This window comes from Carettochelys insculpta, chromosome 13 (genome assembly GCF_033958435.1).
Source record: "Carettochelys insculpta isolate YL-2023 chromosome 13, ASM3395843v1, whole genome shotgun sequence".
NCBI classification, from domain to species: Eukaryota; Metazoa; Chordata; order Testudines; family Carettochelyidae; genus Carettochelys; species Carettochelys insculpta.
This window is the reverse complement of record NC_134149.1, coordinates 5,116,234-5,142,990: the sequence shown is the minus strand read 5'-3', so window position 1 is coordinate 5,142,990 and position 26,757 is coordinate 5,116,234. Positions and strand designations below refer to the sequence as shown.

Here is a 26,757-nt window from a genome sequence, read left to right as displayed (position 1 = left end):
CGCTTACCTACGCATCTGCCATCAGCAACCCTGCCAAGCAGATTCCTCTGCCTTTCATGTCCCCTGCAGGCTGCTCAGAATAGCCAGTAGGGACCCTGTGCTGCTCGGAACACTGAAAGCCCAAAGTGGGAGTGTGGGGTATTTTGTGTGCTGCCTATCCTGCAAACAGGCAGCTCTCATTGGCTGTTATTGCAACATTGTGCTGATGGCAGGGGCAGTGAGAAAAGCTGCCCTCCGCACCCACTTCTGGGCTCACAGAAGCACCTGGCCATTACAGCTGGCTTCACTCAGCAGCCTACTGGGGTGAGGCAAGCAAGGAGCCCGGCCATGGAGGCTTAGCAGGCCATATTTTTCTCACCCCTGGACTAACGGAACCATTTGGGTACTTCCAGGAGCAGAACATTTGTCAAAAGAATGGTTTTTAGAAATCAGAAATGAATACTTCAGGTGTGGTGCTGAACGAAGGAGCTGTGCTTGTGGTGCCCTGCAGCTCCTCCTACAACCAGTCGTATCCCGGACTACAAAAAGCACATGCAACACATGCGTAGGGACTAAGCTTAGTAACCCATGAAAGATACCAGTGCCACCGCATCCTTGCTCCCAGCTCGCTTGCTCGTCCCAGAACTAGAGAGACGTTGGTTAGTCAGTTGTGTACCATTAAATTGGGGACTTTAAAAAAACAAAATAAACCCCATAATCAGACAACTGAGATGCAGAATGTGACTCACTATATTTCTCTTTTCTTATACCTCTTCTCCCTTCACTCCATTCACACCCATACAAAGATCATGCCTCTTTTGTGTTTTCCTCTACTCTCTTCCTCCACACTCCACTTTCTATATTGTAAAAAACACACTCTTCTCCTATCCTGGTTGCTCTGCACCTGACCCTGTAATTTCTAACTTTGCTTTCTACTGACATGTTGTCTTCGTTGCTAAAAAGAGCAACAGGTGCCTACCAGGTTATTATGCTGAACCTATGGGTCTCTTCAGCAGACAGACGCTTGCTAGTTGAAGACTGAAAGTTGTTGCAAGTTCCCATTCCTTCCCCAACAGCTGGAAGGGAGAAGGGACATTCCAGAGTAGGTCATTCCTAGCAGAACCCTGAGTATTATAAAACCATGATGTCATTTCCAGTAAAGTTCTATCTCCAGAACTGAAGAAGTGCATCTGTCCCACGAAAGTGCATCACCTAATACATTTTGTTAGTCTTTAAAGTGCTACAAGACTGCTATTTTGTTTTGCTAGGATACAGACTAACACAGCCATCTCTTTGTGTCAGAGAGTTACCTCTAACTTTCATGTAAATGCTCCAAAAAGAAACTAACATCAACCCATGAGTAGAAATATCATGGCAATCAATTAATACAGGAAAGACAAGTACGCCTGCAGTCATACCAGCTCCAGTTCACTAACACAGGGTCCAGACAGGACAGTTCATACATGAAAATCTTGGTGCAACATCTACACACTGCAGGAAAGGTATTGGCAACTTAATACGGGCAGATCGAATCTGCATGCTGCTGAGGCACTGAGTTTTTAGAAACAGCTATCGTCTTAAATTAAACTTAGCACTGAAGTCCTGGTCATCTTTCCTCTTCCCAAGTAGGTGCCAAACTCTGACCAGGGCATTTACATTCTGTGTTAAGCAAGTCCTCACTGTGGGGGTTCAATGACATATTCTTTGCTTCCGTCTACTTTCAATGAAGTGATGGCTATTTTCCATATCTGTTTAGAGCTAGTATTTTAAAAGCAGTAACCATGTTCTTAGATCTTTATCTGCTATATCTACAGCCACAACAGGAAGAATAAAGAATTCAGTTTTGCCCTTAACTTTAAATGCAAGGTCTATTAAGCTGCTGCATGTGAATTAACACATCATTTAGAGCAGGGATATGCATATCAGTGGGGTACAGAAATCTTCTAGGGGGTACATCAGCTCCTCTAGATATTAGCCTAGTTTTACAATAGGCAACACGAAAAGCATTAGTGAAGTTGGTACAAACTAAAATTTCAAACAAAGGCTTGTTTATGCTGCTCTACATATTATATTAGCTTCTCAGTCTGAGAGTCTTGATTGATTGTGATTCATTTTACAATTATGAGAATTAAAAATTAATAATTTTTCAGTAATAGTGTCTTGCAACACCTTTGTATTTGTTTAATTTTGTAAGAAAATTTTGAAGTGAGGTGAAACTTGTGGAATGCAAGAAAAACCAGCCTCCTGATTGCTTTAGAATAATCCTGTATAGCACCAAAGTGAGTGATTACACAACATGCAGGACACAGTTTGTAAAACACTATTTCTAAGAGAGGTGACAGTGTACATGACCCTAAATAAATGAGCATAAAATTCTCCATGGCCTGAATAACTCAAAATCCAAATATTATTCAAAACCCCTATTGGGAAAAGGGGAGCAGAAAGCCCAAATTATACTGAGGGCAATTGTTTATTTTTACTCTGTCAGTAATTTGACTCCAGATCAGCTTTGTAGTATTCAAGAATTGATACCATAAAAGGGCGATTGGTTGGCCTGTATCAGTGGTTTCAGGGGGGGTAGCCATGTTAAGTCTGTAGCTTCTCAGTATATCAGTGGCTGTCAACCAGTGGGTTTGGGGGGACCCTGGGAGACATGAGCAGGATTTAGGAGTCCACCAAGCAGGGCCAGCATTAGACTCATTGGGGCCCAAGACAGAAAGTCAAAGCACCACCTCAAAAGGCTGCATCTGAACCTTGAGCAATGTAGCTTTGTGGGGGGTGGGCTATGTAGCACAGGGCCCCAGGCAACTGTCCTGCTTGCTACCCCAACACCAGCCCTGGCTTTCATATGCAGAAAAACAATTATTGTGGCATAAGTGGACTGTGGAGCTTTTATAATGCATGGGGGTTGGAGACTCAGAAAGAAAAAAGATTGAGAACCCCAGGCCTACATGAAATGAGTTAAGACTTCTATTCAGTTGTCCGCCCCATGGCTGCAGCCTTCAGTCTCAAAAGGGTTAGAACTGAACATAAAAAGAGCCTTAGCTACTGTGGAATGGTTAACAGCACTTTCCCAGAACAGTAACTGCAGCACATTCACAGGCCAAAACAGGGAAGCCTGCCAGTCCACGATGGACCTGCTCTGCAGAGAAAAGTTATCCACAGGAGTCCATCTCATATTGTGCCAGCTTTTGTTTTAAAACCAAATTTGAAAACCACACATACTAGTTGGTGTTTTGTTTCGCATTCACCTAGCTTCTTTTCTAAAATAAACAGAAGCAATGTTGAAGTTGAAGGATTAGTGATTAATTTGGTCTTTAAAAAAAACCAGGGTGTGGAACCCCAAAAACTCACTTGTTCTACCCATACAATATTTTTAAATGAAGTTTGGGACTTCTACAATCTCCAAAACCAAATTACAATGCAGATTCTCACAAACACACATAATACACCACACTGAAGCTTAGTGGAGTGTCTCAAATTTGCATAACTGATTTTGGTGACAAGCTTTCACACCCCAAACTCTACCTAGCAAGCCTACAAATTACATCATCGGTGACCTATTACTGGCCAGATGCATAGACAAACGTGTAGATTATGAGGGGTCTTAAAAAGCAGGTTTGCTACCATACCTTTTAGAGCGCTGACTGCAACTGAAGATTGCATCCTTTCAGGCTCATTGCCACACTTCAGAGACCCCCAAAGGTGTTTGTGTTCTGATGCAGGGTAAGTATTGCAAATTATCTTAAAGAGCCAGGCAACTCCCCAAGAGATGCTATTACCCCATCTGCTGTTCTTTGAAGCAGAAATCTCCAACGGCAGGATGCCAGATTGTGTGCTTTAAAGCACTAGATTAGAAACCTTATGTGTAGGAGCGTGGTCTATACATGTTCTCTAATCTCCTCAAAGTACATTTGTTTTGAGTTGTAGGACAACAATAAACTCAGAGAAAGATCAAGGCTAAACGCTTTCAGACCTCTTCTGAATTTCTTGGTATCTTTAGAGACATCATTCAGCGCATCACAACTGGAGGGAGAATATGGACTCGATGCAGGTTTCCAACCTCAGCAATGCAACCAGCCCTTCTGCATTCCAAGATCCAACCCACAGGTATTTCAAGATGGGGATTCTCCTAGCTGGCTTGTTAAACTATGTTTCAAAATCCCTTGTTTTATTGCTTCTAAACAATTTATTTGTCCAATATATTTTTACTCTGAATATTGGCAAAGGTTTTTTGGGGTCAGTGCCAGTTCTTTTTGGTAAATTTTCACAATGGAGGAGGGTAACTAGTGGTGTTCCCCAGGGGTCAGTCCTGGGACCGATCCTGTTCAACTTGCTCATCAATGATCTAGAAAATGAGGTAAGCAGTGAGGTGGCAAAGTTTGCAGATGACACCAAGTTGTTCAGGACAGTCAAAACCAAAAGGGATTGTGAAGAACTACAAAAAGATCTCAGCAAACTGAGTGATTGGGCAGCAAAATGGCAAATGAAATTTAATGTGGGTAAGTGTAAGGTAATGCACATTGGAAAAAATAACCCAAATTACACGTACAACATGATGGGGTCAAATTTAGCTACGACAGATCAGGAAAGGGATCTTGGAGTTATAGTGGATAGTTCTCTGAAGACATCCACGCAGTGTGCAGCAGCAGTTAGTAAAGCAAATAGGATGTTAGGAATCATTAAAAAAGGGATAGATAATAAGACAAAAGATATCATACTTCCCCTATATAAAACTATGGTACGCCCACATCTTGAGTACTGTGTGCAGATGTGGTCTCTTCACCTCAAAAAAAGATATATTGCCATGAGAAAAGGTTCAGAAAAGGGCGACTAAGATGATTAGGGGTTTGGAATGGGTCCCATATGGGGAGAGGCTAGAGAGACTGGGACCTTTCAGTCTGGAAAAGAGGCGATTGAGGGGCGATATGATAGAGGTATATAAAATTATGAATGGTGTGGAGAAAGTGAATATAGAAAAATTATTTACCTTTTCCCATAATACAAGAATTAGGGGACACCAAATGAAATGGATGGGTACTAGGTTCAAAACTAATAAAAGGAAATTTTTCTTCACACAGCGCACAGCCAACCTGTGGAACTCCTTACCGGAGGAGGCTGTGAAGGCCAGGATTCTATTAGGGTTTAAAAAAGAGCTCGATAAATTTTTGCAGGTTAGGTCCATAAATGGCTATTAGCCAGGGGTAAAGTATGGTGCCCTAGCCTTCAGTACAAGGGCAGGAGATGGATGGCAGGAGATAAATCACTTGATCATTGTCTTCTGTTCTCCTTCTCTGGGGCACCTGGCATTGGCCACTGTCGGCAGACGGGATACTGGGCTGGATGGACCTTTGGTCTGACCCAGTATGGCCATTCTTATGTTCTTCTGACTTAACTGAATAAATATAAAGGACCTCTGCATCCTCCTAACTCTTCAGAACAACTGCTAAATGTCAGTTGGTGGGACTGTCTACCAAATGTGTTAAATTTCTTGGTGTATATCATGTCCAAGTTCAAGAGGTGTTTTCTGTAGAATGCTGTTATACATGGAAGGGGATCCTGAAGATTTTTTAAAGGAAGAGAGAGAAAAATTATTCTCCTTAACCTCTGACAACAGGGCAAGAAGCAAACGACTTAAATTGCAGCAAGGGAGGTTTTGATTGGACATTAGGAAAAGCTACCTAACAGTCAAATTGGTTAAACACTGAAATAAACTGTCTAGGGATGCTGTGGAATCCCCATCACAGGAGATATTTGGAACAGCTCAGACAAACAACCATGACAGAGTGAAGTGGAGGAGACTTGCAGATGACCTACACGCCACGGAGAATACAAGGGTAAAGTAGTAGTAGTAGACAAACACCTGTACAGGATAATCTAGAAGGTGCTTGGTCCTGCTGCAAGTGCAGGGAAATGGACCTGATGCCCTTTCGAGGTTTCTTCCAGTTCTGGTATTCTATGATTCCTTTAACAGAGAAATTTGGAAAGTGACAAAATACACACTTAAAATTCTTTCGCATTGTAACTTCCAAATGAAATCTGATGACAAACGTCTCTAAATCCACTGAATTGGATGGTAAGTAAACATCATTTAACAAAAAAGCAGTCCTGTAGAACTTTGAAGGCTAACAAAATGATTTAATAGGTGATAAGCTTTTGTGGGACAGACCCATTTCTTCAGATCTGGAAAATTCTGATTAAAAAATATGGGCCCCTACAAAGCATATTACTCAGGTCTTAGCTTCATCCACATGTACGGGGCTCCAGGCCCTGACTTTAGCCCCATGCTGCAGACCGGCTTCAGCTTTCTGCCTGGCGCCCTATCAAGTCTAGTGCAGGCCTTGCTTGGTGGACTTCCTGACCTCATGACCTCCCCCAAGGCACCAGATCCCTAGTTGAAAATCACTGTCTTAGACTTCTCTTCCCAAAATGGGGTGGCCAGTTGAAAAGTGTGTATAAAAAATGGCATTTTTCTAATTACAATGCTGAATGGCACAATCCAGGACTCTAAAGATATTTCAACAAGCTAAGGTTGCTTTTTTTGTCATGGCACTTATAGAGGCTATGATTTTTATGCTTTTATTTTTAGAAAAGGCTTTGTGTTTGCAAGAGAGAGTGATGTACATAATGGGAGATATATTAGTTTAATTGCTTAGTCACCGAGAACCTTCACAAGCTACCCTACGAAACCAGTGAAATCACGGGTTCTTAATGATTTTACTTCTATTGCACACTGCTACTTCTCAGCAACATAACTTAGCAAATGTAGGTGAAAAATAGTGGATCTCCATTGTTTGTCTTCCAAGCAGCCTACTTTTCCTTTGTTGTTTCATCCTATGCTCGCACAGGAGATATGATACTGAGAACCCACCTGAATTCCCTCCATTTTATTAAATTTGTATCTAGCATATTTTCTTTTGTAATAAGGGATTCCACAGGACTATTTCATGTAAGGGCAGGGAACATGGGATTCCCCTGAACTCTGTATTGTTTAGATAAATTCCTGTGGAAGTAAATGTCTCATGTTTTCTGTTAGTGCAAAGCTTGCTTAGAGGACATTAAAAAAAATAATCACTTCTGGAATAAGGTTCTCTCAGCGACTTTGCCCTCAGAGTGTAACACTGAAAAATGACAGTGGTATTCAAAGTACTCCAGAAGTTATTAAAGTTCAGCCTGGGTTTAAGGATTTCTGTATTCTTGCTCTTCCCCCCTACAAGAGTTCTACACCGTTAAAAGAATCCTGCAGAATTATTCAGCGTAATCATCTCTGTGCTTGTGTCAACAGCAGCCTTTCAAAGTGATCTGGATTATAAATTGCTGCCTTGGAAGAGGCTATTGTGAGGGAAAATAGTTGCACCTGTGCAAAGTTATTTTCAGCCACTGGTAAGAACACCACAAAATGAAAGGGATTTGGAGATGCAAGTATAGAAACAAGGAGAGATAAAGAGGCAACATATGCCAATGGACAAGAATAAAGCCAAAGCCATAGAAAGGTTATATTTTGGACTCCTTCTACATACATTCTAGTTCTGAAACTTCAGATTTTCCAGCTGTTGGGGTACCAAATTCCTCCTGTACCATTTTTATGCAAAGGATTTGTTAACATTGAGTAGACTATACCAGTGTTTCTCCACCAGGGGTACACGTACCATTGGCAGTACACCGAGGTCTTCCGGGGGTACATCAACCCATCTGCCTAGTTTTACAACAGGCTACATAAAAACACTAGTAAAGTTAGTACAGTCTAAAAGTTCATTCAGACAATGTCTTGCTTCTACTGCTTCATATGCTTTACACTCAAATGCACTTGCAGTACTTCTATGCCAATTTATTCACTTGAGAATAAGATGGTAAAAAGTAAGCAAGTTTTCAGTAGTAGTCTTCTGTGATAGTTTTGCACGATTTTGTAAGTAAGTAGTTTTTTAAATGAATTGTAACTTGGTGGCATGCAAAACAAACTGACTCTTGAAAAGGGTACAGTAATCTGGAAAGGTTGAATGGCACTTGTTTCAAGACCTCAGATTACGGTAGAACCATGATTCTCAACCAGTGGTACACCTGGGTATGAAAGAAGTCTGGGTGTACTTAAAAAAAAAAAGTTTAAGAAACAATGGACTAAAAATCTTAACAAATAAACTGAAGTGTCACTTTGCCATTTAGAAAAACAATTTTAATGGCACTGTTCCTTCTGGTGAATATGAAGGTTTAATGACACGTTTACGCTAGTACCTGCTTTTCTGGGCATTTGAAAAAAATCATGCACTTGCTGCCCCAAGCTATAATTAGGTAAAAGGGATGCAGCTCTATGTGGTAATAAACACAGGTTTCAAATATCCTCTAGAAATACGAAATCTTTCTTGTGCAATTCAATTCTTCAGTCAAAGACATGGACACACTGCACAAACTCTCCTGTCTCTTCCCAGGCAAAAGCTGGAGAGACCTGCCAAGGAAAGAGCGTCTTTTTGATCACACCAGGTAAGTGCCCAGAAGTAAAGGAGCAGAAATAAGCAGTACAACAAAGATAAGAAATTAAGAGTCTGTTTAAATAGTTTTAGTAGCTGGGAAAGGTAATTTGCACTGGGTTCAGTTGAGAGGCTTGGGGAGCTTCAAAGAAATGTTTGACTTCAAAAAAGAAAAAAAGCAGGTTTTCCTAGGTCTTCACTTTAAGTCTGGACAAAAGCACTCTCCTCTTGAAACAGTATCAGAATAACAGGCAGACAAAGTGTAGCAAAAATATATATGTTAGTATTTATTATAAGACTAAGTATGGTATATAATAATTTTCTTATAAGTTCTGTAGCTTCTATTTCTCTGTCTGTCATGTTTAGCTAATGCTTACTGTATTACTCCCTGTTAGCATTACAATGAAGTTGTATGTCTTGTCTACATCACAAACTAAGTTGTCTCCTAGTAATTATCGATTTTGTCTGAAAAGCTATACAATTGTTTGGTGTGAGTGGAGGATGTGTGTGAGTGAAAGCTATCACAGATGTCCAGGTGATCAAGAAGTGGAAACTTTGAAGATAACAGAAAACATGCCTTGTGTCTTAAGACTGAATTGAACTAGCTGCACTGATGAACCCTTGAAACAGGCAGAGACAAGAATGGACAGCCTGACAATCACTGTCAAAGAATAACTCTGAAAAACACAGATTAACACCTCCGAAGGATGGATGATTGCAGCATGACACTGCAAAACCCATAAACTCAAATGGGAACTTAAATGTAAACGAAGGGGAGCTGTTGCCATGAGACTCTGGGTTCAGTCCCACAAGCCAAGCCTTCGAGTCTCACAGGAAACCCAATTTCACACTGATTTGACCTGAGCCACCACGGACTGGTAAGTATGCACCATCTGCAAGATGTGTATGTGCGTGCGTGCCCGCACGCATGTTTGTCTTTATAAAGCATATACTAGCTGCATCTCTACTGTATTCTCAATAAACGTTGCAGATTGCCTTTAAAGAGATCCCATGCTCTTTATAAGCATAACAAAGGTCCAGGGATTTTAGTTAAGTACAGAGCAGGGCAGATTGATGTGAAGTGACAGAAATCATCAGGTGGAAAACCTCTATTTAAATAACCCATTTTAATCATTTTTTCCACTTGTATACTTCAGTTATTTTCTAACAAAAAGGCACACTTTTAGTAGTTGATATAACCATTAAAACATGTTGATTTTCAAATAAATTGAGACTTTATTTTAGACTTTGTACATCTTTTTGCTACTTAGCAGGGTACACTGTACCCACACTGTATGTTCATTTAAACAATTGTATAATTTCGTACTTTCAGTCTTGTTTATTGTACATTTGGTATGTTAGATAATGGTGAACGACATGCTTTTCAGTACATTACCAAATTCCGGCTCATGATTTGTGCCAAGCCGTATTAAGGATGGTAACTGGTATTTGAAAACATGAAAACAGCATAGGCATTTATTTTTATACAACAAAAACACTCTTAAGCATTCAGCTCCATCTCCTTCCAGAGCCCTGAGCAAAGTAGCCTGGGTACCTTAAGTTTTAGGTCTAGACCAGCATTTCCCAAACTTAACAAATTTGCGTACCTCTTTCGGGACTTCAACCTTATCGGTGTAATCCCTCCATCTCCTACTGCTCACCTCCTAATTTATTTTCTGCCGCGTACCCCTTGAAAGTCTTTCGTGTACCACCAGTGGTACGTGTACCACACCTTGGGGAAACACTGGTCTAGACAACCCAAAGATATGGGGCTTCCTAAAAATAAAAGTTAGGCATTTAAGTAACATTACCCAAGAAGGCATTAGCACTAGATTACAGAATTGCATGATAGAACTACACTGTATATTCTTCCTTCAACTGGGACTGCTTAGAGGATCCAGTCGTCCTCTCTCAAATCAGAGACTATTTCCAAAATCAGTTCTTTGACTCTACACAAAAGACCTTCTTTAAGATAATTTAATTTTGGGATGCTGAGCATCCTGTCAACTTTCTTATTGTGACAGTGTGCTTCAAACAGGCCAGCATTTGGAACACTCAACTGCTAAGAAGAGCTGCACTCACCAAGCTGGTATGCTAATGGTGAACAAGCCATTTTCAGCCCTAAATACTGCAACCTAAATCAAACCCATTCCTGTGCAAAATACTTCTCACATGCTGGGGGCCCTGCACTTCCCTACACCTCCCTCTACCTCCCAGAACTTCTGGAGTTCAGTGAGTCAGATGATTTGTGCCCCGTCCCTTCTCTCGGGGGAAGGGGGAGGCAGAGACAGCGGCACAGGGTATGGTCAGGGGAGGAGGCAGGGAAAAGTTGAGCAACCCCTTGCACAATGGGAAATGACACACATTTAAAGCACAGGTACACGTGAGGTGTATGTTAATTACAACACTGTGAGAGCCATGTGCTCCCTGTTTCTTTATGTTACTTTTCCATTAAATGTACTTTGCCCCTAATAATGAATCACTTTGCATTGAAAAGTCATGATAAACAAGAGAATCAAGTCCATTGTATTTAATCTTATTTTGAGGGTCATGGTTAGTACAAATGAGCATCTTCAATCTTGAGGCCCAGAGATGACAGAGGGCTACTCATGTGGCCCACTCACTAGCACTGGTTGCCTTCCACCGCCTTAAAAATGATCTTCAAGAGCAGCAAGAGATAAGAGCTCCTTTTCAGTTTCAGCACATTAGATAAATTTTTAAGTTATACACCTGGCCAAAGAGAAATGGCTATGTGGGTTCCAAAAATTCTGGCAGACTTGTAGTGACCTCCATTACCAAACCAGTATGAGGGGGTATTTTCCAGGACTCCTCCTCCACCACCAGATTCCATCTAGAAGCATTGCATGTTTAAATTTTAATGCATCAAGTGTAGTAAATTCACAGACTGAAATAATTTACTTTAAATGACACAAAGTAGTCTCTCTCTCTCTCTGTCACACACACACACACACACACACACACACACACACAACCTCTACAGAAGAGTCATTTGCTCTAAGATTTGCCTTAGAGAAAGTCAAGATAAACAAACAGAATCAGAACTGAAAGGAACCTTGAGAGGTCATAAAGTCCAGACGTCGATCCTCATAGCAGGACCAAGGGCCATCTAGATCAAATAGTTTGTGTATGCTACTTTTATAGCTTTGTAGATAAGGGAAAGACTTCAGTTTTAACATTCTGCTTTTCACTGTTCAAGTCTTGTTTTTCGTAAGACGCTCAGCTGGGGATAGTGAAATCAGATCATTTTCAGCTGAGTTCCTACCCAAGAGCATAATGTTACTGCCTTTAATTCCAACATATTAGAGGATTTGAACAAAAATATTTTAATAACTGTTGCGCTCCTATGATACTTTTTATCAGCTAAAAGCAATTTCATTTAATAGAAAATATTTCTCTTAATATTAAGAATTGTAAGATTCCTTCTCCCCTCTGTTCCAAAAAACAGACAAGAAAATGTAACCAATTAATAGAGATTGAGGCAGCCATCCAGTTCCACACACCTAGAAGAATCCCAGGTAGCTGTCCTTCCTTTCAGCAACACCCCTCTTCATTTTCATACTCCTCCCCTACCATCTTTATATACTCTGACTTGTGTGACAAAGAACCCAAAAACTTAGCTTGAATTTTCCCAAAGTGGAAAAACTCCACCTCACCATCTTGCCTCACCATCTCTCACTCGTTCAGAAATGGAGATGGAAACTCTTTAAATAATCTCAGTTTTCTAAAAACTGTGCTGTCTATGGAAAGACTGAGTCAGTTTCCTAGCTATAAAATTATGGTTATAAATAAGAAAGCAGTGTCAGTAAGGATTACATGACAGACACATGAGAAATCTTTCTGGGACCAATTCATTGTGAGGAATCAAGAGAAAATGGAGGAGAGCCCCATACTTAGGGTGACCATACCTCCCCCCGCCCAAATATGGGACAAGTGGAATGATGCCATCCTGGCCAAAAGGGGACAGATGGTCACCCTACCTGGGAGTCAGGACGTGGCTGCCCTGTGGAGGCTATCACCCTCCCAGTGAAGCTCTCAGCTTCCACCAGCAGGGGGCAGCCACGCTGCTGTGAGGGTCCAGCTCTCCCTGCTGAGGGAAGCTTGGGGGGCAGCCACAGCACAGGTCTGGCTCCCAGCTCTCCCAGTGGGGGGATGTTGGGGGGCAGCCCCTCTGCTGTGCAGGTCTGCTTCCCTGCTCCCCCAGCTGAGGAAAGCTGGGGAAGGGGTAGCCATTCTGTGGCAGGGGAACCGGGGGAAGCTGTGGAGCTCCTGGCTATCCCAGCTGGGGTTAACTGGGGGGTGGGGCAGCCGCGGTTGGGTCTGGCTCCCCTAGTGGGGAAAAGCTGTGGGGCAGCTGCGCCATAGCAGGGGAGCCGGGGGGAAGCCGCACTGCTGTGGGGGAAGCTAGGTAACATTCACGCTGCTGCGCAGGTCCTGCTCCCAGCTCCCACAACGGGATGAAGCTGGGGGGCAGCTGCACCATGGGAGCCAGGGGAACCTGGGAAGCAGATGCACTGCTGCACGGGTCCAGCTCCTGGCTCCCTCAGCCGGGGGAAGCTGGGAGTTGGGTAGCCACAGCCAGGCCCAGCTCCCCCAGCTGAGAAAAGCTTTGGGGGGGGGGAAGATGCCTGAAAATACAGGGCAATTAGCCCCTTTGACAAAATAAAATCGGGACGATGGCATCCCAAAACCCAGACAGATGGTTACCTTACCCATACTCCACTTCAGCATCTCCTGCAGGAGGAAAGTGCTCTGAATAACCCTTTATAGCAGTGTTACAGCAACATACACACGAAAACCAAAATGAAGTAATTTAATCAGATATAATAGCAATGAAGAAGTAACACTGTATCTGGTTTTAGTAACAGAAAATGTATACTAGTGTGTTTTTTCCTAATACTTGCAGCACACCTGCATAGCTGCAGAACAGAACACTGCTTTGTAGAATAAGACTGCAGACATGTGACCCACTCATATTTCAATTTTTTTGCATCTCTGTGTGATAAAACTGTCATGTCATTTCCAGTACAGCACTATCTCCAGATCTGAAGAAGTGGGTCTGTCCCATGAAAGCTCATCATCTAATAAAATTATTTCATTAGTCTTTAGAGTGCTGCATGACCACTCACAGAACAAGTGTCCTCCTCCACTTCTCTTCCCAAAGGTCATCTCATCCCCCTATGTGGAAACCAGTTTTCAAAACAACGTCCCTCTGTATGTGGACTTTTACAGAACGGTGAAAATTAAAAGCAGTTCAGAACCTGAGGGACCATAATTGTGAAAATCTTGCCCAAACGACCCTAATTTGCATTGCTAACTTTACTCCTGTGCAAAACCACGTTATTAGAAAATTTTGGAGATTTGGGAGGGTGAGGGTGAGACGGCTGTATTTCAGGAACACATTGCCCAAATAACCTCAAATATTGAGCACTAAACCTACCCCAGATCCTCATGTAGCATAGAAATGTTAAGGTTAATCTGGGCAAGCATATGGACTTCACTGCTCTTAGAAAAGTCAGCTATTAAACAGTAACTATCTCACCTTAACTACACAGGTGTTACTATTCTACCCTATTACCAAGATGAATTTTGGTCAGTTTCATTGACAATCAATAATAATATTGTTAAACTGTAGCCCTTTGCTTATACAAAAACACAAGAACACAAATAAAGCCACTTATAATCTTTATACTGTACATAGTATTGCTAGAAGCTTAACAGCACCTCTGAAAAAGTTGCTAAAATTAACTTCAAGTCCCTTTACATTTCACAGTAAGCATAAGATAGATATTTGCTTTACACCCTATAAATGAATAACACAGATATCACTTCTTGTAAAAAGCGTACATTAGAGAGCTATACCTATAAACAGCATTAAAAGCAGAGCAGCACAAGGCAACTGAATAAGAATCCGCCTACCTTATTACTCTGTAGTTTGGTTTTTAATTAGCTGCAACACAAAGTATTAAAATGTTGTACATTACTGTTTAGCTTAAAAACTCATTTAATACCTTGGACAGAAAAATGCAGATACTCAGTGTGAAACTAAACTGAAACTACTGATCCCACAGTCGTCTTTTTAATATCTATGTCTTAAACAGAAAAATGCAAGCACCTTAACCTCCACAAGGAATTAGGAGAAAATGATAGATCAATACAAGTATCAGGGCAAATACAGATGCTAAATTTCACACAAAATGAGGTTACAAGGGCAGCACTTAGAAAGCATATTCTAGACACGAACTAACCGCTTCATTAAAACCTTGTCTCTAACTTGCTTATGTTTAGAAGAGCTCCCCACACAATCCTTACTTTTTATGTTGAGTCTCCAGCAAATGTTAAGCCAAATGCATGAAAAACTATATTAAATTCAGTTAAGTATTCGAATTCTATTCCAGGTGTTCAATATAACACAGATTATATCATTCAAATGACAGTTGATACAGAGGTGGCAGTATTAATAACTGTTCTGTACATACCACTATAAGGTGATGTTACAGATTCTGGAAATGGCTATATTCTGTGGTGGACATATCACAATATTTGAGTAGAGAACAAAGTAATAAGGCAGTAATATTAGGGAGTCAGAAGAGAGAAATGTAGCAAGTTCCCAAACTCACAGTCCACACTAGTAAACAAATGGTTAATTTTAAGCGCTGTTAAAATAAAGTTGATTTTAAACGGTGGCATTGCTCCTCCCCATCCATTCTTTTCCTAATGTAAGTTACTCAAGAAGTTGATCTAGTTGTACAGTATCATAACAAGACACTGACTCAGCATATAATCAAGTTCTTTCTAACTAATCTACATATCAGACTCTTCAAACTAAATCGCCATTTATGCATATGTATTATGGCTCCATAGTTAAAAGCTGAAACCAGAGAATTCTAGACAATTAAGTCACTAGACGTGCACTAATTTCACTCAAGAACACAGATCTGCTAAAATCATGAAACAAATTTATCAAAGACAGAGCTTTTCCACACCAAGGGTATTTTCATGCCAAGAAAACACAGGCAGCCTTAGGCTGTGCATATTCTTGTTACAGTACAGTTCAGAGCATCATTTTTGTATTCTTGCTCAAAGATAGTACTATTCCCTTAAAGGAGAAATGTTTCCAAAATCCAAAATGAGAATGATCACATTATAAGCAATTAAGAATAAAGGAAGAGTATATGCTATCTTCTAGTATTACTTATTCCGGAAGCTAATACATACACACAGCCATAATTTACAAATCAACATAATGTACATCATATAGGTTAAACAGAGAGAGTTTCTGCACCAAGTAGTGTCAATCTGACTTCTCCAAGGAATTCTGCCATTTTATACTATCAGCAACTCATATAAAGTATATGCAGGATCAGGGCCTTAATTTGTAAATTCAGTAAATACACTGAGCTGCATAGATGCTTTAAATAACAGTAGTGCAGAAATCCACACTGCCTCTTCTTCTCATTGCCTATAAGCAGCCTGTGAAAACGTATTCACTAACAGTTCTCCAGTTATACATGAACAATGACATTCTTGACAGATGACTGGATATGAGTGGACATAAGTACATCATGGAATCAGTGTCACTTCTACACTGCTTTCTCCATTCAGAATTCAATTACTTGCCAAACGCAGTACTCCATATTTTCTAAAGGAACTGGAATTTAGAAAGCACCATCAATTTAGAAAAAAAAAATCTTTCAGATTTCCATCTGAAATTAATCTAATATTGCTAGGAGTATCCCTTACTCTTATTGTAAACTAAAGAAAAAAAATCTTTCAATTTTTGTGATTGTCAGCACTGTATATATCATTAATTTGCCACTGTTGACAGCTGCACACCTTCCAGGTTCCGTAAGAAGTTTACTAGAAATCATTGCTGAAAGTGGAGACAGCAGGTAGCAAGGAAAACTATGCATTGAAAACAGCAAGGAAAAAGACCCTGAGCAGATTTAATATTGACCAAAAGCTCACCCAGCAACAAGTATATACTTTTTAAAAGAGTGCTCTCCCAGGGGGAAAAAAAAAAATGTACAAATCTGTCTTGCCCCACCACACACACCACAAACTTATTTTGCTTTGATCTTACTTGCCCAATTCCAAGACCATCCAACTAAAAGTAAAAATCAAACAGTGTATCTTCTTGGTCACCTCTCTTATACATTCAATGTTATACTTGGAGATGGACCACCTAACTGTGGGGGAACTATTTCAGCAGACAAATTAGTTCCAAAGAGTAACAGCAAGTGGATTCCAAACCTATTTTATTCTCAAAGGTAACAGTCATTAGGGATTTGCCCCATCTCCCTTCAAACTAAATTACTTCTGTTAAACGAATTTAGGGGACCTAGTAGTAGGCATCCTACAGTCTACGTAGACTATGGATTGCGCCCTTCGTAGTTCCATTTGGAATCATCATTTGCAGCGTCGACTGTGACTGTGAAGGCCCACACAAGAGTGACAGTTCTTGCTGCACCTGTTGCATGTGTAATGGGTGTCTGGCAGGTCCTTACTGTGCTTTCTGTGGGCTTGCTTCTCCTCTGCAAGCTGTCTGATCCTCATCTCACCCTTCTGAAGACCCTTGTGTAACCCCTGCCTCCATCTGCTGCAATCGTTTGCCAACTCCTCCCAGCTGTCCGACTCGATGTCTACCTCCCTGAGGTCCCTCTTGAAAACATCTTGTAGCACAACTGGGGGCGTCCAGGAGGTCTTTTGCCAGAGGCTAGCTCGCCATACAGGATGTCTTTTGGGATCCTTCCATCATTCATCCTGTGGATGTGGCCAAGCCAGCGGAGCCACCGCTGCCTGAGGAGGGTGTGCATGGTTAGGATTCCAGATTGCTCAAGGACGGCGGTGTTGGACACTCTGTCCTTCCACAATATTCCAAGGATGCGCCTGAGGCAGCACAAGTGGAAGACTTTCAGCCTCTTTTCCTGGCGGTGTACAGGGTCCAAGACTCACTGCCGTAAAGGAGGGTGCTGCGGATGCAGGCTCTGTAGACTTGCATTTTGGTGTGGGTGTACAAATTGATGTTATTCCACACTCTCTCGCTGAGTCTGGACAGAGTTGTGGCTGCTTTTCTGATTCTCCTATTTAGCTCAGACTCTAATGACAGGGTGTCAGTGATGGTGGACCCAAGGTAAACAGACTCGTGGACGACCTCTAACAAATAGTTGTCAATGCTGATTGATGGAGGGTCAGCAACGTCCTGAGCAAGTACATTTGTCTTCTTGAGGCTGATGGAAAGCCCGAAGTCCTAGCATGCTTTGGAAAACTGATCCAGCAGTTTCTGAAGCTGGTCTTCTGTGTGTGACACTGCAGCAGTGTCATATGAGAACAGCATATCTCTGACGAGGACTTCCCGCACCTTAGATTTAGCTTTCAGCCTTGCAAGATTAAACAGTTTCCCATCAGATCTTGTGTGCAAAAAGATGCCCTCTGTCGAAGATCCAAAGGCGTGCTTCAGGAGGAGTGCGAAGAAGATCCCGAACAATGTCGGAGCAAGGACGCATCCTTATTTGACGCCACTCCTGATGCTGAAAACATCCAATAATGTGCTGTCATATTGGGTGGTTCCTCTCATGTCTTCACGGAAAGATTGGATCATCTTGAGTAACCGTGGTGGACAGCCTATCTTGTGGAGCAGTTTGAACAGTCCATCCCTGCTGACCAAGTCGAGGGCCTTGGTCAGGTCGATGAAGGCAATATAGAGTGGCTTCCTCTGATCCCTGCACTTCTGCAGCTGTCTCAGAGAGAAGACCGTGTCAACGGTAGATCTCTCTGCGTGGAATCTGCACTGTGATTTGGGATACACCCTCTCAGCAATCTTCTGCAGTCTTGCGTCTCGGGGACCAGAGTAAGAGCTACCTACTGTTATTTATTTGTTTGTGCGCAAAGTCACCAATGAAGGAAAAAAAGACTATGTAAAATAATATCAGGGAAATGGAAGCCATAATAAATAGGAAGAACAAGATTCTTCACTGAACTTAAGATTTGTTTTTTAGGAGTGGGCTGAAGGCTTTACACATAATGGAAGATAATTTTTAATGAGCTTCAGTAATGTCCACAAGACATCTTCTCACTTCTGGAACAAATCAGAAGTCATGTCTCTAAATTCTCCCTTTTATACAACTGTATAGCAAAAACTGAAGATATACAGCAAACTCTATCATATCCAGCAGCCCTGGGACAGGGAGGTTGCTGGATATTCAAATATTCTGGATAATAGAGATGTATACCTAGCAATGGCTAACGCTAAAGAAAAACAAGATTAGATATTAAGAAAAACAAAAAAACTATGCCAAGTACTTTATTTACAAACAGTAGTATTGTGCACTGTAAAATTATACTGTATTTGCTATATTTACGTTCACTATACTGTACTTAAGGAAAACATAACTAAAATTCACTTATGGTTGAAATGCCAGTTATTTGAGAGTTCTGGCTAACAGAATGACAGCTATGAAAGAGTTTACTGTATGCACATGATTCCCTCTGTTCGCTAATCTGATCTGCCTAGGATCACTTTCCAATCCTGCCCATTCACACCACTGTCCCAAATTCAACCACTGAAATCACCATCTTTCATCTCCTCTTTTTTTAGACTACTGCTTAGCCATTCTCCATGGTTCTAAATCAAAGGTCTAGGTCCCCATGTAAGCAGAAGGCTTCTGCCAGGCTTCTTACATGTACAGCAGTGTTCCCTCTATGTTTTTCCACCTCCTCAACAGAATAACATTTCTTATGTGCACCAGATTGGTGGAGGTGTTCGATGCATCACCTTCAAATTTGTACACAAAACAAATTTTACATGGCAGGAATGGGAGCAAGGAGTTCTGAGTGTGGAAGGGGGCTCAGGGGCTGGGGCAGAGGATTGGGGTGTAAGAAATATGGCTTGGGGTGCAGGCTCTGGGTGGGGCTGGGATGAGGGGTTTGGGGTTTAGGAGGGTGCTCAGGCTTACCCGGGCAGCTCCCTGCTGGCTCTGACAAAAATCTCTTGCCCAGGCGCAGCCCTGTGGGGCTTAAAGCACACAGCTCAGGGAGAAAGATGTAGAGAGAAGTATAACTATTTCACTTTCAGCCTCAGACAGCGCCTTTCTGTACAAGATCCTGTTCAAATTAGCTCAAATTAAAAGACTTCCAAGGATCTTCTACAGCCTGTCCTAATGGATTACATATCTCTGTTCCACTCCACGCAAGCCTCCTTTGAATCTGCATGAGCTGGCCGTTGCCAACAGAAGAGCCTTTATACAATGCAGCACTGGCCATCTGAACACCTACTCTGCTGCTCTCCAGCTTTAGGTCCAACCCTTTTCACAACAGAGGCACAGCAAGTTCCCTGACCCAAAGGCTGGAACTCTCTGCCTCTGAAATTATACAAAGGTCTTTGTAAGCACCAGAGCACACTCAGTTACTTTCCATAATGGTAGGCTCACGGCCTTCATGCAATAACTGATTTCATGGCAAACAAAGAGAAAGTTATTAATTAGTCTGATGCCATTACATACATAGACTTTGTACCAAAAGTCTTACTGACAAAAGTGAAACTAATCAAGTGTCAACAGCATCTCTAAAAAGTAACCAACCCGCTAGAGATTTTAGCTCCTTTCAGTAGATTTTAGTTCCTTTCCTTTTCTTACACAGCAGCCTTCCAGAAACTTCTACCAGCTCCAGCCACCAAATACAGCCAACCTTGACAAAGGTCAGAGACCCTCATGCAATGTTTTAAAAGAGTCAGAAGAGGTTACCCAGTGACAGGCCCAGGAAGTCTAATCATAGAGGTCACTGACTCCAAGGCCGGAGAGCTCATCTAAAGGCAATAATGCAGGCAGAGAGGGCAAGGACAGTGACCAACAAATGTATAGCCCAGAGCTCTAACACACACAAGATCCTTCTTTTTCTGTCTACCAAGGTGGCTGAAACTCACATCTATTCACTGATCTCCAGCCATGACAACTGCATGCACACTACTCCTTTCTAGTGCCTAGTAGCTCCACGCTGCCACAAACAGGCCATTCACAACACAGAAGTCATCTTCCTTGCCTCTCAGTCTGTTCCCTACCTTTCATCTCCCCACACATAAACATCTGTATTTTAGAACATCGTATTCAGGCTTCATGTACTCCATCTTCTATGTGGCCTTTCACAGCTTACCCCACTATTTATCACTGTTCTGTATGTTCCCATGCCTTCCCAACAATTCTCATCTTGACCCCCACTTCCTGTTTCTCCCACAAACTTTGGCTTACTTCCATAACTTCCCCATATTTCATGTGTTTCTACAGTAGGAGTTGATATAGAAATATTAATTGAACAAACTGTGTAGAAGAGTTATAGGGCAGTAAACTTAATTAATATGTACTGCAGTTAAAATTGAGATAGTTTACCTGCAGCTCTGAAATTAAATGTACATATTACTGCACTGGGACACCAACTACTAGCTCAAACAGTTGGCTTATCCTCTGAAATCAATATAATACATGACAATACTAACAGGAATATGGAGCTCCTAACCTTAGTCCTTAAAGTAAATTAATCAACTGTAAGTCATCCCAATATTCAGACTCACGAGAAGTTCATTTATGGATAAGTTTAATATTAAAACGAAGTCATGTGACCTAAACCAAAAATCACCATTTCTGGGAAAGTCATATCATATACCGCCAAGAAACCAGGGAAGGTCAGCTTATTGTCATCTGAAACCAGTAAGTCTGGATAAGACTATCAGTATTTGAATATGAGACTGAATAGCTACCCACAGCACAAGCCACAGAAGTAATTCAGGATTGTTTCCCAAAGTGTAGGATGAGTGATTGACAAAACGAGATTTTACATTATTAGTGAAAAAGCAGCAGATAAGAGTTGACCTATCTTCCTAAAAAAGGAAACAAGTCTATATTTATGCTCAGTGATTTCAAGAACCTACATCTGTGGCCCTTCTGGCTAGCTTTTGATCAACATTCAGCTTACTTCTCTATGCCATCATAGAAAATGGCAAGAGTAACAGTTGCAGAAGGTGTAGAAGAAATTTCTCTCCACATCCTCTTCCAGAAGAGATTTCTACTTCTACATGTAGCTCTGCCAGATCAGTAACCATCAGGCAAAAATAATTAAAATGACTTTCACTCAGTTTGGCCTGGTTTGGACAATGGGGAGATCGACAGGTGGGAGCTGCAACCAAACATGACATTCTCTTGAACAGGAATTAAGCACGTGTGGGGTGTGTGAGAGTCCTGCAATACCTCACGTTAAGTGTAAGCAAATACTAGACATGACAAAGTAAATCAGAATTAACGTAACTTGCACTAGTGCCTTTGTCTAGTAGCATATTAGCAAACCACAAACACACCAGCATCTCATTAAAGGTTTTTAACTAGGAAATGAGTGCTTTTCTCAATATATATTACACATTTTGAAGTACTAAAAATAAAACTTGCTAGTTTGTTCTTAAAATAAATAACCTGCCCCTCGCCAAGAGAAAACCTAACAAAAGACCCGATCCAAAAGGTAGTTAGCAGCACTTTTCCACAGACTCCAGTAAGCTTAGGACAAAGTCCATTGACAAAATTTTAGGAGTTCTATGCATCTCTGGAGACCAAAAAACTTGGTATAAAATTTAACATGTGGTCTTTAACCCTACAGATGGCTACATCTATTTTAGATGATTTTTAATCATTTGACTATGCACTGCTTTCCATACAATACCTAGAGTATGGCACAGAATAAGTTCACCTGCTGAAATCAGTAGACCTTTTCTGCCTATCAGGAAGCCTACGCTAGGACAACTACTACATACCATTGAAGTATTTTTATATAGGGCACCCATTTTTAGCAAGGTAGATGATTTTAAAAGTACTTTTAAGTAAAATTATAGGGCTGTAAGTTACACTCAAGTGAAAGTCCCCCGCAATCTAAAGATCTGTTTCCACAATCATCTTCCCTCTCTCTTGGTGGGGTCAAATCAGCTGGAGTTGAAGGAAACAGCTATACAATTACTCCCTAAAGTTACCAATGAAACAAGATCATGATTCACACTCAATGAAGGATACAAACAAGAGGGCAAAGCAGCTGCCATGGGACTACATCTGCTGCTGCCCAAAAATCAAAATATATTTTGTAAGTTTACTTTTTGTTCATAAGGTTATCTTCTCCTTCCCCAACCCAGAAAAAAGATAACTTAGTACATCCACCATCATAGTTTGATATTAATATTTCCTTTGCAAATAGTTTCTGTAACACATAAAAATCTGCTTGGCTACTTTTGAATCAGAGAGAGATTAAATCTATTTTCCCCTAAGTCCTTAGATTTTTCCACTTAATTGCTATGATCATATTTATAAACACAGGATATGATCATGTTCCACGTTTTTGAGGACATGCATACCATGTGAGAAATATCTGAAGGTGGCCCTTAAACTTTAAGCCTATTTTACTCTTAAGAGGGAAGAAAAGACGTATCTTACCAAGCCTCCAAAAATAACTATTGAACATGAAGTACTTAATTCATGTTATTTTTATTTTAGATTAGGCTCTGTGTGCCACACATCAATACGGACAAAACACACCAGCTCCCACATATTTCAAACGCTATGTACCATTGTCACAAGTATGTAAAGCACTACTCATTGGTACAATACCCCAAATAAATGGATATTCTTCAACAAGACTTGGCATGTTGTGGTAATAGCCTATAAAGTATTTTTATTGTAGAATTACAAGTTTTGTTTTTCTAGTCTCATTGCATAGATGTTATCACTATATCATGTGATGTGCAATATAACAAAAATACAAAGATGTGTTCTCACAGCTAAATCCGCCATGACAAGGACTAGGATTGCTGCTTTAGACCTGACTTGAGTGGAAAAGAGGAAGGAAATACGTATGTGCTGCAGAAAATGTTTCAGTGCTCTCAGACTAACATGCCAGCTACAATTTCTGTGACAGACATGAGGGGGAATTTAACCCAGAGCCCAAGACAGATCTTCAGGAATGCAGAACTAACAAAATGATTGCTTCTGAGAAGGGGGAGGAAAGGCGTGGGGTAGTAAACAAAATAAATATGGACTAATACAAGTGTTATCTGCACTTCAGTGAGCAGACTGAATTTCACATGTGTGAATTTAGAGCTAGTTAAAGGAGGAAGATTTATGGTCCCAAATAATGGATTTATAGTCTCACAGAACCTGTGCAAAGCAGACAGTAGCAGCACAAGCATACCCACATCCCACCTACATGCTCTGGCTACAACCTAAAGAGACCCTAAGTTCTTAGCTTCTTTGCTGGGACTGCCAACACTGAGGGGCTTTATTATGTGGACATCTGCCCACTTTATGCTGGACCGATGCCAATCAGATGGTAAACTACTGATAATTACTGCCATGTTAAATCAATATACCTGTGTCCAGTGTCTTTCAGGGGATCCATTTTATGGGTGTCCAAAACCTCAGTGAAGAGTTCTGTGGTGCATTTAATGAAACACTTATGTTCATTAAGACATCTCAACTCCTTGGAAGTCATGGTCAGAGAAGCAAACAGAAATATCTTTAAAGTGGTAGTCAGATGCGACAGCCATGCAAAGACAAAGACACTGTCCTTCTTGTCTCAATCTTGAGAAACAACAAAAATGGGGCAAAAGAAAGATGCATGCACACAGACACTGGGCCAAATTCAGCACTGGTCTGTGTCATTATGTGCCCCTGTGCAGAGTAACACTGTCAAATCAAAACAGTTGTATTTCATACCCACATGAACAGCTGTAAGTTACAACACATGGTAATACAGCACCATGTTGTGTCTCTCTTCGATCCCTGAGATGCACCTGTAGCAGCAGATGTGGCAGAGGAGGAAGAAACAGGCCCAGTCTGTGGCCTCAGTCACTAAGAAAGGAGACATCCCAAGCTGAGGCATGGAAAAACAGCAGCAAGTGTGGGGAAGAGAATCAGTTGCCCCAGTCTTTGCACCACAATAGAAACTGCACGTGCATTGAGAAAAGAACTGCCTTGAGGCTGCTGCTCCAATACTCATGATTCCTGCTGCTGCACAGAGAGGGAAGACATGCCACCTTTTGCCCTCATGCTTGAGTACTAGGCACCATTATGGGACAGAAAGATAAGCAGTGGAATTGATAGCAAAAGCAAACTCAGCTAAAGGACATGGAAATCAGAGGCAGCAAAGGAAAGAGATGGGGAACATGAGAAAAGAGGAGGAAGAAGCTTCAGAAACCCCGTCCTCCAATCCTTGTACAGAAGCAGACAAGGCACGGTGAGAGAACGCGCAACTGCTTGGAAACCCAGTGATCAGAATGAGAGGGACAATGACCCATACCGAGCTGGACTACCAGGGCCCAGTACTGGAAGAGGGGTAGTGACACAACCAAGTGGATGTAGTCGCAGGGCATATGCTGTCAGGTTTGTGTGTATAAGACCCCAGACTGCCCTGTTTCCTGTATCTCCAATAGGGGGAGAGATAAGCAGGAACCACACTGTCTTTTTCCATTAGTCCTAGTGTCTCCTTTTATAGCCTCAATAAGGAGCGGGACAGGCACGACCCACACTGTCCCGTTCCACGAATTGTGGTGCACAGGCTGAAGCAGGGTCCTGGAGCCCCGGTCTACAGGATCCCAGTAGGCAAGGGACAGGCAGGACCCACACTGCCCTGCCGGCCTATAGGGCCCAGACACCGCGGGGAAGAGGGAGTGAAGGACCCGCCCTGAGTGCGGAGGGGGAGGGGTGGAGCCCCACCGCCCCGGGCGAGGGGCGGGCCGAGGCGCAGGGCGGTGGCGAGGCGGAGGCGGGGGCGGAGCCGCGCAGCGCGGGCCGGGCTCCCTGCGGCGGGGGCTGCGGGCCGGCCCCGCCCACGCCGGGGCGGCGAATCAGGCCCCGCCCCCTCCTCCATCTCAGCAGCGCCCTCCGCCAGCCTCGCTCCTCCATACAAAAGCAAAATGTCCGCCATCTTCACGGGCTGCTGCCGCTGCCGCCAGTGGCTGCGCCCCGCGGGCCGGGCGCGCGGGGGCGGCGCTTACCTTGATGCAGTAAGGCGGCTCGTCGAAGGTGACCAGCATGTACCTGTCCCCGCGGCTGGCCGGGTCCCGGGCCCGCAGCTGCGGAGAAAGCAGAGAAGCGGCGTGAGGCGGCGGCGGCGGCAGCGGCCGGGCGCGTGGCAGGGCGGGCGGGGCGGCCCGCACTCACCTTCATGAAGAGCTCCACGGCGCCCTTGGCGATGTCCAGGTAGCTGGTGCCCAGGTGCGCCCGCTGGTTCATGGAGGCCGACGTGTCTATGAGAAACAGGAGGATCGGCATGGTCCTGGCGGCGCCCCGCGGGGGGAGCGGCTCAGCCTCCCCTGCCGCCCGAGCGCTCGCCGCCCGTGGCCGCCGCTTGAGCTGCCTGGCTTCACTGAGACCCAACTTCTCTCCCCTCAGCCTCCGGCGGCACCATGTGACCAGCTCGTATGCCATTGGCTGGCCATTCTACCGTCATTTGCATATCGCAGCGGGGAGGGGGGTGGCCGGGGTGAGGGCCGGGCTTGGTGGCAGGGCGGGCGATGCTGGGCCGCGGAAGGGGCAGCGCCTGCGCGCGGGGAAACGCTGGAACAGTCTCGTCGCGCTGCAGAGCGGTGCCGCGCGCTGGCCCGGCAGCACGGCGCTGGTGCAGGCAGGAGGCATCTCCTCTGCCCGGTGTCCGTGGCAAAGCCAGCGCCTTGCTCAGGCCGCCACCTGCGTGGCCTCTCAGACCCCTGAGGGGACTGCATACAGACCGGCCCTCAGCTTTGTCTGTCCCTGCAGAATTACGTGCTTTTCCAGGTGGCCTTCAGCTCACCGCGTTCACGGCCTTAGTGTTCCTCTGGGCCAGCAGCACGCAAGGGTACACGGACAGGAGTGTTGCGAGCAAGGCGCAGAAGTAAGATTTGCTCTTTGCTTTACGCTGATCAGGCCTCAGCTGGAGCCTTGTGTCCACTTCTGGGCACCACATTGCAGGGGAGATGTGGAGAAATTGGAGATGGCCAGAGGAGATCACCAAGAATGATCAAAGGTCTAGAAAACGTAGCCTGTGAGGGAGAACTGAAACAATGGGGTTTGTTTGCTCTAGAAAAGAGAAGAGGCAGGGCCATGAAGGTGTGAGGAGGAGGAGGAGGGAGAACACTATTCTCCTTAATCTCTGAGACAAGTGATGGGCTTAAGCTACAGCATGGTAGGTTTAGGTTGGACATTCTAAAACCTCCGTAGGCAGTGCATAAGCTCTGAGACGTTTTTTCTTATCCTCTCTAGTGTTTGGTGCTGCTGAGTACAGGGATCTGTACTTGATGAGC

At 43.0% G+C, this 26,757-nt stretch overlaps 1 protein-coding gene and 1 long non-coding RNA gene across 5 annotated transcripts in view; one reads left to right on the top strand and one right to left on the bottom strand.

Moving 5' to 3' along the window:
* Positions 1-25,860, bottom strand: part of LOC142019986 (integrator complex subunit 6-like) — a 67,853-nt gene extending 41,993 nt beyond the window's left edge. For all 4 annotated transcript variants that reach the window (XM_075007462.1, XM_075007463.1, XM_075007464.1 and 1 more), the window contains exons 1-2: positions 25,640-25,860; positions 25,474-25,551 (exon numbers count right to left, since the gene is read on the bottom strand). In XM_075007462.1, coding sequence (XP_074863563.1) covers positions 25,474-25,551; positions 25,640-25,750 — 189 coding nt within the window. In that variant the 5' untranslated portion in view covers positions 25,751-25,860. The remainder of the gene's footprint in view (positions 1-25,473; positions 25,552-25,639) is intronic.
* Positions 4,054-9,229, top strand: LOC142020065 (uncharacterized). The gene is made up of 4 exons (XR_012647267.1): positions 4,054-4,089; positions 5,702-5,816; positions 8,403-8,454; positions 8,937-9,229. It is a non-coding gene; the product is annotated as an uncharacterized LOC142020065 (long non-coding RNA).
* Positions 25,861-26,757: the final 897 nt, after the last annotated feature.